The sequence below is a fragment of the Semicossyphus pulcher genome, unplaced genomic scaffold, assembly GCF_022749685.1.
Source record: "Semicossyphus pulcher isolate SPU_LCO1_2020_fin unplaced genomic scaffold, fSemPul1.0.p SCAF_5, whole genome shotgun sequence".
Taxonomy (NCBI): Eukaryota; Metazoa; Chordata; class Actinopteri; order Labriformes; family Labridae; genus Semicossyphus; species Semicossyphus pulcher.
This window is the reverse complement of record NW_027211726.1, coordinates 18253131-18268813: the sequence shown is the minus strand read 5'-3', so window position 1 is coordinate 18268813 and position 15683 is coordinate 18253131. Positions and strand designations below refer to the sequence as shown.

General features: G+C 43.1%; 3 protein-coding genes across 3 annotated transcripts; all 3 read right to left on the bottom strand.

The window, feature by feature from the left end:
• Positions 1-711: 711 nt before the first annotated feature.
• Positions 712-3328, bottom strand: LOC138608891 (biotinidase-like). Its single transcript, XM_069681475.1, has 6 exons — positions 2928-3328; positions 2457-2606; positions 2166-2317; positions 1879-2056; positions 1193-1792; positions 712-1118 (listed from the first exon to the last, which is right to left on the bottom strand). The coding sequence occupies exons 1-6, from the start codon at positions 3141-3143 to the stop codon at positions 846-848; spliced, it is 1569 nt and encodes a 522-aa protein (XP_069537576.1). The 5' UTR covers positions 3144-3328; the 3' UTR covers positions 712-845.
• A 3522-nt stretch (positions 3329-6850) lies between these two features.
• On the bottom strand, positions 6851-9835 carry LOC138609095 (biotinidase-like). The gene is made up of 6 exons (XM_069681714.1): positions 9616-9835; positions 8485-8634; positions 8194-8345; positions 7940-8117; positions 7257-7853; positions 6851-7184 (listed from the first exon to the last, which is right to left on the bottom strand). The coding sequence occupies exons 1-6, from the start codon at positions 9829-9831 to the stop codon at positions 6912-6914; spliced, it is 1566 nt and encodes a 521-aa protein (XP_069537815.1). The 5' UTR covers positions 9832-9835; the 3' UTR covers positions 6851-6911.
• Positions 9836-11494: 1659 nt separating this feature from the next.
• LOC138609022 (biotinidase-like) lies at positions 11495-13899 on the bottom strand. The gene is made up of 6 exons (XM_069681626.1): positions 13684-13899; positions 13209-13358; positions 12918-13069; positions 12629-12806; positions 11944-12540; positions 11495-11869 (listed from the first exon to the last, which is right to left on the bottom strand). The coding sequence occupies exons 1-6, from the start codon at positions 13897-13899 to the stop codon at positions 11597-11599; spliced, it is 1566 nt and encodes a 521-aa protein (XP_069537727.1). The 3' UTR covers positions 11495-11596.
• Between the last annotated feature and the right edge of the window lie 1784 nt (positions 13900-15683).

The window sequence follows — 15683 nt, the reverse complement described above, 5'->3', positions numbered from 1 at the left end:
CATTTATTTCTCATTTATTCATTTACATTCTGTTTAGATGTTAGTATTTAAATCAACCTTTCATTTATAAAGACCTTGATCCGTGTGATTTGTGTGTGTATGAAATGGTAAAGTCACTGTACACCATGAGCAAGAACCTCGTAGCAGCCCTGAGATCATGAGCCTAAAGTCATTCATTAACTAATTATAAGTTTTCCCTGTTTTGTCAGAATTGGGTGGCGTCCAACATTGAATTTAAGGAAAACCTAAATTCTGTTATGCAATATAAAACTAATGATTTCTGAGAGCTGAAGTTGAGAGCCATCACTCTCCTTCACCTTTTACACCAATGTATGTGATTATGATTTGAATTATGAATAATTGTTACATATTTTGATATTAGTTATTATTTTCTTCCCAATAAAGTTAAACAGTAAATTAATAACATAACCTCCTTTATTTGTTCATGTTTATGTGACGCTTTCACACGGGTTAAACCACGACGTGTACTAACATTAGCACTTACCCTTTAGTGCAATATCAACAGCCCCAGAAGCATCCACAGGAGGAGCTGATGCCCCTGTGTCTTAAAATAAAGATAACTGACAATATTTATTATGATTTCCTCTTAGTTTCTTACCTAACAACTTTATAGTTATTTTATACAAAACAGCATTAGGCGTATGTATAATTCAGTCATAATTAAAATGAAATAAACCATTTAGTGCCATGTCAATCATTTTTATTATAATTGCAGTATGTGTTTGACAGAAGACAAGCAGTCTTAGTCACAACATTTGTTCTTTTAACATCACTTTCTTAAAAGTGTAACATGTATTTCTTCTGACACACTATTTCAAGGTAGTTTATTTTTTATCCAGCTGATACATCCGTCCGTACAGACAGGCAGTGACCAGCCCGCCAGTCATGTTTGAGTGTTTCAGTGTCACTCTGCCATCTGCAGCTATTTCAAAATAATCTGGCTGCTCCACGACCATCTTGCTAGCCAAAACTGATGGGTACACATATCTGGTATCAAACTTCCCCTCCAACAGGAAGTCGATTTTAGACTCAGCCTCTTCTACTTTCTGTCCACAGGAGCTGGCATCTGAACCTGCACAACGGACGAGTGCACACACCTGCAACAGAGATGTGATAGGGTCACACAAGATTCATGAAGCAGTTTGAAAAAACAAAAACAAATCATTCATACCTGCAGGGCCAAGCGTCCATCCGCAGTGTGCGTTCCAGCAAACGCTCCCAATGCATATAGCTCTTTACTACCACTGTGTGGTGACCGCCGGTACTGCAGGTGACAGCAAAAGGTGCCATTACAGACATTAAGTTTGCCCTCTGCCTCATTTAAGAGGACAAACGTAAATGGATCCTTCATCATGGATGAAGTGAAGGTGGCGGAGGAGGGCAGGGCAGAAGAAGCAGTTGCTGGAGGAGGAGCATCAGAACAGCTGTCTTTGTGACAGAATCCAGAGTCTGCTGCTGTAGATGTTGGTGACTCAGCATTAACTACCCTCTCCTGTGTTGCCGACCTCTGCTCCAACCACTCTGGATCTAAGACTGGAACCCTGGCCACCAGCAGCCTGCCCTCCTCTGGGTCTCCTCTCTGGGCGTGGTGGTAGGTGGCAGAAAAAGGGGTGTAGATACCACTTCCCCTCATGTTTAATCTGTCATGGCGCAGGTTGGCTGCCAGCACAGTGATATTGGCACCCAAGCTTAATGCCCGGTGAAACTGGACCGAGTCCAGAAGGGGGAGCGCGTTCATCCAGGCAGTTGGAAAAACCAGCTGACGCACACCCTAAAAGGGGTCAAACCAGGGGCAGATTTTAGGAAAACAGACAAACACCAGAATGTAGTGTTGAATTTGAGTGTGTGTTTGTCTACCTTCTTCACCAGGGCAATTGTGGGCTCGTGAAACAAGATGTCAAAGCATACTATGAGGCCAAACCTCCCAGCAAAAGGTGTATCAAAAGTTATGATCTCAGGTTGTGGTGGAGTGTCGAAGGACTCCTCATAGTAGAGGTTCTGTTTATGGTAGCGCGCCACCAGCAGGCCATCTGAGCTGAAAGGCAAACAATGTGTGAAATTTTGAACTTGCACCACTTTAGAAATGAAAAGACAATTTTAGAAATTTTATTTTATTTAGCTCCATTTTAAGGCCGACAGTGCACCTGAAGGCCACGTTGGTGTTGAACTGCCAGTGTCCATCAGAGGGACAGGAGGAGGTGGGGTCAGTCTTCAGAGGGCAGGGCTGCAGGTCAGGCATGTTGGCCACCAGGTAGAGGTTATTACGACGAGCCATACAGCTCAACCGCTGGAGAACCTGAGAAACAACCATGCTCAAATGTGATCCATATTCATGGTTTGGAGTTGCATCATTTTATAAGGGTTTTGGCAGCTTTGGGTTGACTTGATGTCAGTTAATGTCTGTTGGATAATAAGATCAGAACTTGACTGTGCACCTCAGTGTTGTTGTATTTTCCAGGCTCGGTGCAGGGGTTCCAGCTCTCCTGCTGGGGGTCAGGAATTGTTTCTAGGTAGCCAGAGATGGACGAACGGCTGAAGTTGAAACCCTGAAGACCATCCTCTGGAAACACCAGGATCTGGGCACCCTGACCGAGAGAAGATAGAAAGGAGACAATAATCTATGGCAGTCATGATGCTGGAGTTGTCTTGGTAAAACGTACTCAGTTATTGCCCGTCTTGATGACTACCCTGCCAAGTTTAAGAAACAGCCTAATGTATTTACTATAAACTGTGCTTTAAAGCTATTAACCAAACCTGACCTGAATAAAACTACTTTATTTTAGGCACATTGTTTTCAAGGACATAGATGCTAAATCTGCAGAACTGTTATTTATTAACTGAGCAGTCGGCAACGCTATTCCTTTGACTGAAAAAAGTTTTGTAGCTCTCTCAAGCATTCCCCATACCTGTCTGGCAGCTTCTGCTGCCTGCTCCTCGTAGATATCCAGGTTTTTCTGCATGTGCTGAAGGGCAGCAGTCCGGGCCAGTGGGACACGAGGCTCTGGGTTTAAGATTGGGTTGTGCTCATACACAGCAGCAACATATGAGGAGTCTAAAACAGGCTCTGTCTGGACAACAGCCATTATTAAAGAAAACCTGACAATGGCATGCAACAGTGTCATGGTTTCCTTCCTGTCAGACAAAAGTGGTGTAACTGAGAAAGAACTTGTAAATCACAGCACCTGAGAGGCCAGAAGTCCAACTTGAGACAGAGGTAGACAGAGCTGAGTCAGCTTGTTTTTTTAATTGTTTGCAGAGTTGACAAGAAGCTGAAATCACTGATAGTTTGATTGTAACACGACGTTTCCTTAATCAGACGGTAGGGCGGAAGTGTTCACTATCTCTCTCTCTCCCTCTCACGATCTGCTCACAGAGCTCCTGAATCAAGAGACCTGATCTGGCTTCACTTAATTTAATAAAGGAGATCGCGCTGAACTGTCACACGACGCTAGTTATCAACTCGATAAGTCAACCCAGAAACCCTGGGCACGTTCACATTAAAGGGGCGTTGTTTGGAGCAAATGACAAATTTAAACACGGGCAAGTCTGACGTCAGCTGATCGGCATATTTTACAAACTCAGAGCAAACTATGATTTTAGAAAGATATGAAGAAATTACACATAATCCAGACTAAAATCCACCCAGCTGATAAGGTTAGTGCATGATATATTTATTACTCGTGTGTTACATGGGATTAATACGTTGCACAGATGCATTTTTGTTCATGGCAGATTTAGACCGTATTCTGCAGCTGTATCAAACGGACCCGTGAAGCAAATATAAAAAAAATAGCCCATAAAACCACAATTTAAAGCTGTACAAATGCTTACTATCATATCTTATGAGTACAAAAGTACTTCAGGCTTCAGTGTTTTTATAAGTCTCTGTTGTAGATGTACATCAGTGAAGCGCAATTAATATCTTTCATGAATATATTTTAAAAACTCCTACGGTAAAGTGGAAGTGTTTACCGGTCTCCCTCCTCCCTCTCATGATCTGCTCACAGAGCTCCGAAATTAAGAGCCCTGATTGGTCAGTAGGTGGTGATTAGTTCAGGTAATCTCTTATCTCGGACATAACCTCCGGAGCAGGTGTTCAGCATAAATTAGCATGGTGATCTACCCCGGTAAGAAGTGAACTACCTTCGTAGTAATGAAAACTCGGAGTTAACTCTGAAGTTACCTCGATAACCGCAAATCCTGCTTTGTAGTATACCCCCAAATGTAGCTGATGCTGCTTCGACCTCACGCGTTGCCATTATAACGGCGAGATTACTAAACCTACCTTTTTTCCCCTTTAAGGATTATCTGTAATATTTGACTGTTGTTGCAGTCATGGAGAATATAAATTCACTGTTATTTCGGTCATTTTGTTATGTCAAAGTGTCAAAGGTATTATATTAGGCTATTTCCTTTGTTGTGTTCGTGGTTAATAAAGTTTTGTCGTTGGTCATGTGACCATGCTGCGCGCAGTCTACAGTGTTGCGCTGGGGAAAATAGCGTTGGGATGGTAGTTTTGAACACCAAACAAGCTGTCATTTTATGGTCAGAAAATTATTTTGTTGTTTCCACTCACTCATTGTTTGTGACATAAATTTTCCTTTTACATTTCTAAAATCAGAAATATCAATTTAAAGCCCCCCTGAGGAGTTTTTTTGCTGGTTATGAAATTGATTTTATGTACTGAACATCTCTGTTGAATAAATTGTAAGCCACACTTTAATGTATAAAGCCTACAGAATGTTTGAAACACATGCTCATCTTCACATGCGGTTATATTTACTTGATCACTTTTATTAACCATGCTACCAGCTTGATCTAATTGATATTAACGAGGGAAAATGGCTCATCTTCGCAATTTCTGGGAATGCTGGCCAGTCTATTTAAAGCTTATAAGAAGCTGCGTTTGCTGCATTTAACAAGAAGAACCAGAAATCCCAACTGGATGGAGGGACAGTGTTTACTTTTATCTCAAGTAGTTGATGAATAAAAAAACATTTTAGGACATAAATTCAGCCCCGGTTTTACAGCTCAAACCAAGAGGCAGGCATGGGAAAATGTAGCGCAGCAGATAAATGCATCTTTCCCTCTGCTTGTGCGCACTAGTGAAGAGTGTGAAAAGTAGTGGTAGGCTCTGTGTTAAAGTCTCACGTGAGAGGGGAGACTGCAGCACCCAAGCAGGAATCTGCAAGCACAGGTGACATAGTTTACCTCTTACTTATAACTGCTGTCAAAGTTAACTTAAATGCAGAATTAAAATATGCCCGTGCAATAATACGGATGTGCGTCCCATACCCAAGCCCGTGTAACAGAGTTGGAAATACTCTTTGTGTTGAATTTCAGCAAAATGTATGTGGTTGTATTATTAATGTGACTTTGTTGCCACCTGGTGGTTCGCGTAGCGCAACTGCAGCGTTAGGGCTCCTAGCTGGCCACCGTACGTACCTCAGCAAAGGAAATGTCTCCTGAGCTGCAGGTGGGTGCGTGTATGTAATACTACGTTCAAAGTTACAATGTTTAATGATTTATAAATATCCTGGAAACTGTCAGTAACGTGGAGTCTAACTATGAACATGAATAGAACTTATAGTGAGAGTTACAGACGCTTATGTGTAGAAATGGTAACTTTATATACAAATTGCAATCTGCTAACATGACGTGCTTATGCTAGCTAGCTTAATGTGTCGGCTGCTCCACTCGTGGCTGTATCCTCACGTTACTGACCGTGATCTCCTGTTTTGTATTAAACAGATATATGTCCTTGCAGTTGCATATGCAGCATTATGACTGTGTGCTGATGATTTTACACACCAGAATAAAGAAGAGCCAGACTAAGAGCAACATCTGTGTGGTAGTGACGTCCCTCCTGCACCATAAACACCAGGGTCACAGAGACACATCCAGGATAGTCCAGCAGAAAAACACAACCGGTTACACCTGCTATACACATGCCTATTCCCTTTCATTTTAATCACTCTGCTGATTGACGGTTGCGACAGACCCAAGTCATCACTGCTGCACTTTGCATTTTTCCAGTTGCCAAATATTTTAATGTTGTGATCACTTTAATTTCTGGCGATATCGATTTGATGCGTCACGTCTCTAATGAGATCTACCACAAACATGATCCCTGCACGATCCACTCTGTAGGGTATTGTTTAATTAGCTGACTGTTATTCAGTGTTTTGAGAACATTTCTCCTATCTCTCCGTCTTTCCGCCATTTTCTTCTCTGCTTAAGAACTCTTAAGCCTCTTAAAAGTCCTCCTCACTACTCCTAACAGTTTCTCACCTTAGGAGCTTAGTCAAGAATTTTCTTAGAATTTCTTCACTAGGAGCAACTCTTTGTACTAGGAAGCTTTATGAATACGGGCCCTGGTCTTTTTACAGCCAACATGACAAGGAGATTGTATCTGGTAGTAAATTACTACTTCATGTGGACAACCTGTTTTAACAGAAGAGGACGATAACTCGCAACCGCCTCCTTTATTTGTTCATATTTATGTGGCACCTTCATACGTGTTAAACCACAACGTCGCTAGCAATAGCACTTACCCTTTAGTGCAATATCAACAGCCCCAGAAGCATCCACAGGAGGAGCTGATGCCCCTGTGTCTTATAATATAATAAAGGTAACTGACAATATTTATCATGATTTCCTCTTAGTTTCTTACTTAACTACAAGTTATACAAAACAGCATTAGGCCTATGTATAATTCAGTCATAATTAAAATGAAATAAACCATTTAGTGCCATGTCAATCATTTTTATTATAATTGCAGTATGTGTTTGACAGAAGACAAGCAGTCTTACTCACAACATTTGCTCTTTTAACATCACTTTTTTAAAAGTGTAACATGTATTTCTTCTGACACATTATTTCAAGGTAGTTTATTCATTATCCAGGTGATACATCCGTCCGTACAGACAGGCAGTGACCAGCCCGCCAGTCATGTTTGAGTGTTTCAGTGTCACTCTGCCATCTGCAGCTATTTCAAAATGCTCTGGCTGCTCCACGACCATCTTGCTAGCCAAAACTGATGGGTACACATGTCTGGTTTCAAACTTCCCCTCCAACAGGAAGTCGATTTTAGACTCAGCCTCTTCTACTTTCTGTCCACAGGAGCTGGCATCTGAACCTGCACAACGGATGAGTGCACACACCTGCAACAGAGATGTGATAGGGTCACACAAGATTCATGAAGCAGTTTGAAAAAACAATCAAATCGTTCATACCTGCAGGGCCAAGCGCCCACCCCCAATGTGCGTTCCAGCAAATGCTCCCAATGCATATAGCTCTTTACTACCATTGTGTGGTGACCGCCGGTACTGCAGGTGACAGCAAAAGGTGCCATCACAGACATTAACTTTGCCCTCTGCCTCATTTAAAAGGACAAACGTAAATGGATCCTTCATCATGGATGAAGTGAAGGTGGCGGAGGAGGGCAGGGCAGAAGAAGCAGTTGCTGGAGGAGGAGCATCGGAACAGCTGTCTTGACAGAATCCAGAGTCTGCTGCTGTAGATGTTGGTGACTCAGCCATAACTTCCTTCTCCTGTGTTGCCGACCTCTGCTCCAACCACTCTGGATCTAAGACTGGAACCCTGGCCACCAGCAGCCTGCCCTCCTCTGGGTCTCCTTTCTGGGCGTGGTGGTAGGTGGCAGAAAAAGGGGTGTAGATACCACTTCCCCTCATGTTTAATCTGTCATGGCGCAGGTTGGCTGCCAGCACAGTGATATTGGCACCCAAGCTTAATGCCCTGTGAAACTGGACCGAGTCCAGAAGGGGGAGCGTGTTCATCCAGGCAGTTGGAAAAACCAGCTGACGCACACCCTAAAAGGGGTCAAACCAGGGGCAGATTTTAGGAAAACAGACAAACACCAGAATGTAGTGTTGAATTTGAGTGTGTGTTTGTCTACCTTCTCCACCAGGGTAATTGTGGGCTCATGAAACAGGATGTCAAAGCATATTATGAGGCCAAACCTCCCAGCAAAAGGTGTATCAAAAGTTATGATCTCAGGTTGTGGAGGAGGGTTGAAGGACTCCTCATAGTAGAGGTTCTGTTTATGGTAGCGCGCCACCAGCAGGCCATCTGAGCTGAAAGGCAAACAATGTGTGAAATTTTGAACTTGCACCTCTAGACTTTAGTTCCATTTTAAGGCCGAAAGTGCACCTGAAGGCCACGTTGGTGTTGAACTGCCAGCGTCCATCAAAGGGACAGGAGGAGGTGGGGTCAGTCTTCAGAGGGCAGGGCTGCAGGTCAGGCATGTTGGCCACCAGGTAGAGGTTATTACGACGAGCCATACAGCTCAACCGCTGGAGAACCTGAGAAACAACCATGCTCAAATGTGATCCATGTTCATGGTTTGGAGTTACATCATTTTATAAGGGTTTTGGCAGCTTTGGGTTGACTTGATGTTAGTTAATGTCTGTTGGATAATAAGATCAGAACTTGACTGTGCACCTCAGTGTTGTTGTATTTTCCAGGCTCGGTGCAGGGGTTCCAGCTCTCCTGCTGGGGGTCAGGGATTTTTTCTAGGTAGCCAGAGATGGACGAACGGCTGAAGTTGTAACCATGAAGACCATCTTCTGGAAACACCAGGATCTGGGCACCCTGAACGAGATAAGATAGAAAGGAGACAATAATCTATGGCATTACCAAAAAATCGACCTGAAATCTGAATTTGAGAACCCCCCCCCCCCCCCCCCCCCGTCGTCAAAAAACAGGGTCAAAAACTGAAGTCAGAAAATGACCAAAAATCGACCTGAAATCTGAATTTGAGAAACCACGCAAGAAAAATCGATTTTTGGTAATTTTCTGACTTCAGTTTTTGACCCTGTTTTTTGACGACGGGGGGGGGGGTTCTCAAATTCAGATTTCAGGTCGATTTTTGGTAATTTTCTGTCTTCGTTTTTGACCCTGTTTTTTGACGACGGGGGGGGTGGATTCTCAAATTCATATTTCAGGTCGATTTTTGGTAATTTTCTGACTTCATTTTTGACCCTGTTTTTTCACGACAGGGCCGGGGTGGTTCTCAAATACAGATTTCAGGTCGATTTCTGACTTCAGTTTTTGACCCCGATTTTTCATGACAGGGCCGGGGTGGTTCTCAAATACAGATTTCAGGTCAATTTCTGACTTCAGTTTTTGACCCCGATTTTTCATGACAGGGCCGGGGTGGTTCTCAAATACAGATTTCAGGTCGAAATTCTGACTTCAGTTTTTGACCCTGTTTTTTGACGGCAGGGGGGGTGGTTTCTCAAATTCAGATTTCAGGTTGATTTCTGATTTCAGTTTTTGGCACTGTTTTGTCATGATGCTGGAGTTGTCCTGGGAAAACGTACTCAGTTATTGCCCGTCTTGATGACTACCCTGCCAAGTTTAAGAAACAGCCTAATGTATTTACTATAAACTGGACTGTGCTTTAAAGATATTAACTAACATGACCTGAATAAAACTACTTTATTTTAGGCACATTGTTTTCAAGGACATAGATACTAAATCTGCAGAACGGTTATGTATTAACTGAGCAGTCGACAACACTATTCCTTTGACTGAAAAAAGTTTTGTAGCTCTCTCAAGCATTCCCCATACCTGTCTGGCAGCTTCTGCTGCCTGCTCCTCGTAGATATCCAGGTTTTTCTGCATGTGCTGAAGGGCAGCAGTCCGGGCCAGTGGGACACGAGGCTCTGGGTTTAAGATTGGGTTGTGCTCATACACAGCAGCAACATATGAGGAGTCTAAAACAGGCTCTGTCTGAACAACAGCCATTATTAAAGAAAAACTGACAATGGCACGCAACAGTGTCATGGTTTCCTTCCTGTCAGACAAAAGTGGTGTAACTGAGAAAGAACTGGTAAATCACAGCACTGAGAGGCCAGAAGTCCAACTTGAGACAGAGGTAAACAGAGCTGAGTCAGCTTGTTCTGTAATTGTTTCGCAGAGTTGATCAGGAGCTCAAGTCATTGGCGCCCCCCTAATAAAATTGCTGTCCCGCCCCTCGTGAGTCTGTGGGCTTGGGAAAATAAATAACTAAAACTTATACATCTATCCACATTTTAGGATTTTGCAATTTGGTTTACTTCCAATTGCATCTGCATTCTGCACAACAGGTGTATGATAAAAAAAAAAAAAAAGTGATTTAAGTGACCTGGCCTTTCTATATAGCCAGGGGGTAAACTAAGCCATAATGAGCAGGTAATTATCAGGGATTTCCATAAGCACCGGACTAGTCTGGCTATACTAAGAGTGTTACAATTTCTGTTTTACAATGTAAATAGAGAAGGGAAAGTTTTTCACTGGCAGTCGGATAACTTGAGCTTTATTTTGAAAATGCAAGATAGGAAAAATTGGAAACATCATCCGGAATGTCAGCTCTCGTTCACTTCAGTGACCTGGATCTTCGGATTTCGTTCAGCTGAAAGATTCGTTCATTACATTCGTTCACCAGGTCGCTCAGTGACATTTCCGGTTTACCCGTAACTCACTCACTTTCACTCGTTCATGAACGATGACGGCTCCCATTACATTCACTGGTCTACTTGGCCCAACTTGCCCATTACAAAACCTCTTGACATTATAATTTCTAAATAAATAAACATAGTTTAGTTTATGTTCATCTGTCAGTGGTTTACACATCTGTGAATTGACTTGTATGCACAGATGCACCTAATCGGGTCGTTTCATTCACTAAGACCGTTCTCGTTCAGTGAACGAGAATGGTCTTCGTTCAGTGAACGAGTGAGAGAGAGAGACATTCGGTCAAGCGATACGTTCAGTCGTTCTCCTAACCAATGATGGTCATTTGATACATTTGATTTGATACAAACAGCCCTCCTCTAAAAGGCAATTGGCTCGTGCTAACATTAATCAGTCTGGTTTTCTAAAAGAAGAAGGGAGGCACTGGGGAGCCGCAAGCGGAGCCAAGTGAACGAATGGAGCGAATTTTGATGCATGGAAGTGAACGCATCATTCCGTTCACTGAAAAGATTCGTTCTTTTTGAACGGATCGTTCAGAACCGAAACATCTCTACCCGGAAGCATTTTACCACTCTGATCTCTCCACAGACAGCATGAGCAGAACCTGAGATTGTCTCTGGTAGCAAGTTAGTACTTCGTGGGGACGACTTAATAAAACAGAAGAGGACGATAACTGGCTCCTTTATTATTTCATGTTTATGTGGCTCCTTCGCACGTGTCAAAGCAGGACGCGTAATAGCATTAGCATTAGCATTAGCACTTACCCTTTAGTGCAATGTCAACAACACCAGAAGCACCCACAGGAGGAGCTGATGCCCCTGTGTCTTATAATATAATAAAGGTAACTGACAATATTTATCATGATTTCCTCTTAGTTTCTTACTTAACTACAAGTTATACAAAACAGCATTAGGCCTATGTATAATTCAGTCATAATTAAAATGAAATAAACCATTTAGCCACCAATCATTTTTATTATAATTGCAGTATGTGTTTGACAGAAGACAAGCAGTCTTACTCACAACATTTGCTCTTTTAACATCACTTTTTTAAAAGTGTAACATGTATTTCTTCTGACACATTATTTCAAGGTAGTTTATTCATTATCCAGGTGATACATCCGTCCGTACAGACAGGCAGTGACCAGCCCGCCAGTCATGTTTGAGTGTTTCAGTGTCACTCTGCCATCTGCAGCTATTTCAAAATGCTCTGGCTGCTCCAGGACCATCTTGCTAGCCAAAACTGATGGGTACACATGTCTGGTTTCAAACTTCCCCTCCAACAGGAAGTCGATTTTAGACTCAGCCTCTTCTACTTCCTGTCCACAGGAGCTGGCATCTGAACCTGCACAACGGACGAGTGCACACACCTGCAACAGAGATGTGATAGGGTTACACAAGATTCATGAAGCAGTTTGAAAAAACAAAATCAAATCATTCATACCTGCAGGGCCCAGCGTCCATCCGCAGTGTGCGTTCCAGCAAACGCTCCAAATGCATATAGCTCTTTACTACCACTGTGTGGTGACCGCCGGTACTGCAGGTGACAGCAAAAGGTGCCATTACAGACATTAAGTTTGCCCTCTGCCTCATTTAAGAGGACAAATGTAAATGCGTCCCTAATCATGGATGAAGTGAAGGTGGCGGAGGAGGGCAGGGCAGAAGAAGCAGTTGCTGGAGGAGGAGCATCAGAACAGCTGTCTTGACAGAATCCAGAGTCTGCTGCTGTAGATGTTGGTGACTCAGCCATAACTTCCTTCTCCTGTGTTGCCGACCTCTGCTCCAACCTCTCTGGATCTAAGACTGGAACCCTGGCCACCAGCAGCCTGCCCTCCTCTGGGTCTCCTCTCTGGGCGTGGTGGAAGGTGGCAGAAAAAGGGGTGTAGATACCACTTCCCCTCATGTTTAATCTGTCATGGCGCAGGTTGGCTGCCAGCACAGTGATATTGGCACCCAAGCTTAATGCCCGGTGAAACTGGACCGAGTCCAGAAGGGGGAGCGCGTTCATCCAGGCAGTTGGAAAAACCAGCTGACGCACACCCTAAAAGGGGTCAAACCAGGGGCAGATTTTAGGAAAACAGACACAAACACCAGAATGTAGTGTTGAATTTGAGTGTGTGTTTGTCTACCTTCTTCACCAGGGCAATTGTGGGCTCGTGAAACAGGATGTCAAAGCATACTATGAGGCCAAACCTCCCAGCAAAAGGTGTATCAAAAGTTATGATCTCAGGTTGTGGTGGAGTGTCGAAGGACTCCTCATAGAAGAGGTTCTGTTTATGGTAGCGCGCCACCAGCAGGCCATCTGAGCTGAAAGGCAAACAATTTGTGAAATTTTGAACTTGCACCACTTTAGAAATGAAAAGACAATTTTAGAAAATCTAAATGGACTTTAGTTCCATTTTAAGGCCGACAGTGCACCTGAAGGCCACGTTGGTGTTGAACTGCCAGCGTCCATCAGAGGGACAGGAGGAGGCGGGGTCAGTCTTCAGAGGGCAGGGCTGCAGGTCAGGCATGTTGGCCACCAGGTAGAGGTTATTACGACGAGCCATACAGCTCAACCGCTGGAGAACCTGAGAAACAACCATGCTCAAATGTGATCCATATTCATGGTTTGGAGTTGCATCATTTTTTTAGGGTTTTGGCAGCTTTGGGTTGACTTGATGTCAGTTAATGTCTGTTGGATAATAAGATCAGAACTTGACTGTGCACCTCAGTGTTGTTGTATTTTCCAGGCTCGGTGCAGGGGTTCCAGCTCTCCTGCTGGGGGTCAGGGATTGTTTCTAGGTAGCCAGAGATGGACGAACGACTGAAGTTGAAACCATGAAGACCATCTTCTGGAAACACCAGGATCTGGGCACCCTGACCGAGAGAAGATAGAAAGGAGACAATAATCTATGGCAGTCATGATGCTGGAGTTGTCCTGGGAAAATGTACTCAGTTATTGCCCGTCTTGATGACTACCCTGCCAAGTTTAAGAAACAGCCTAATGTATTTACTATAAACTGGACTGTGCTTTAAAGATATTAACTAACCTGACCTAAATAAAACTACTTTATTTTGGGCACATTGTTTTCAAGGACATAGATACTAAATCTGCAGAACGGTTATGTATTAACTGAGCAGTCGGCAACACTATTCCTTTGACTGAAAAAAGTTTTGTAGCTCTCTCACGCATTCCCCATACCTGTCTGGCAGCTTCTGCTGCCTGCTCCTCGTAGATATCCAGGTTTTTCTGCATGTGCTGAAGGGCAGCAGTCCGGGCCAGTGGGACACGAGGCTCTGGGTTTAAGATTGGGTTGTGCTCATACACAGCAGCAACATATGAGGAGTCTAAAACAGGCTCTGTCTGAACAACAGCCATTATTAAAGAAAAACTGACAATGGCACGCAACAGTGTCATGGTTTCTTTCCTGTCAGACAAAAGTGGTGTAACTGAGAAAGAACTGGTAAATCACAGCACTGAGAGGCCAGAAGTCCAACTTGAGACAGAGGTAAACAGAGCTGAGTCAGCTTGTTCTGTAATTGTTTGCAGAGTTGATCAGGAGCTCAAGTCATTGGCGCCCCCCTAATAAAATTGCTGTCCCGCCCCTCGTGAGTCTGTGGGCTTGGGAAAATAAATAACTAAAACTTATACATCTATCCACATTTTAGGATTTTGCAATTTGGTTTACTTCCAATTGCATCTGCATTCTGCACAACAGGTGTATGATAAAAAAAAAAAAAAAGTGATTTAAGTGACCTGGCCTTTCTATATAGCCAGGGGGTAAACTAAGCCATAATGAGCAAGTAATTATCAGGGATTTCCATAAGCACCGGACTAGTCTGGCTATACTAAGAGTGTTACAATTTCTGTTTTACAATGTAAATAGAGAAGGGAAAGTTTTTCACTGGCAGTCGGATAACTTGAGCTTTATTTTGAAAATGCAAGACAGGAAACATTGGAACATCACCCGGAAGCATTTTACAATTCTGATCTCTCCACAGACAGCATGAGCAGAACCTGAGATTGTCTCTGGTAGTAAGTTAGTACTTCGTGGGGACGACTTAATAAAACAGAAGAGGACGATAACTGGCTCCTTTATTATTTCATGTTTATGTGGCGTCTTCGCACGTGTCAAAGCAGGACGTGTAATAGCATTAGCATTAGCATTAGCACTTACCCTTTAGTGCAATGTCAACAACACCAGAAGCACCCACAGGAGGAGCTGATGCCCCTGTGTCAAAGCCCAGTCAGATGTTCAAGAACTGTTGGAGCTGTCAGCTCATCTCCGGAGGAGGTCTGATCCTGTCCGGAGCTTATGTGTACAACGCAGCCCGGAAAGTGATGCGACAAGGCGGACCTACATCCATGGGGACAGTGGCACAGATCACATTTGCTGCATGTAAGCCATCTGAATCTCTGACTCTTTTTTGCTGCATCTTCACTTGTTTTTGACGTTTGAAATAATAAATAAATGCACACCTGCGTTTATATTTCAGGTTTGGCTGCATGGGGAATTGTTGTCATCACAGACCCGGTAGGAAAAGCTCAGAGGAAGACGTGAAGGCTGCACAGAAACTCATGAAAGCAGGGATAAAAGTTCAAAATGACATGGAGTGCAAGATGTGTGCACATTACTGCGGCACCGAGAGGCTGCTCGAGTCTGTAAATATATGTTGTGTTTGCACATGTATTGGCCTCACACAAATCTAATTAGATTTTTGTTGGCATTGTGTCCTTCAATATTGGAGGTAGCTGATTGGTTGAATAAACAAAAATGAAAGCCATCATATATGAATGCAGTTTTATATCTTTGTCATAACATTTCTCACTTCTGAATGCAAAAACATGCTTTAGGGAACATTTTCTGGACGATGGGTGAGTTTGGTTAATTTTGACACGCAAAAGAAAGAAGATATGCAGCTCCGAGGCTGTGGAACACCCTCCCCGACCACCTGAGGGCGCCACAGACTGCGGATGTTTTTAAACGGGACCTAAAAACTTATCTTTTTAAGAAAGCTTTTTGCTAGGTGCCTTTTATAGGCTCTCATTTTAACACATTAAAATTGTCTTGTTTTATTTTTCTTCTCTGTAGCACTTTGAGATTGCTTAAATATAAAGTGCAATACAAATAAAATTTATTATTATATGGCCTGCTGCAATTTTCAAATCGCAGGAGGTGCAATATTTGTTAAAGGTGAAAT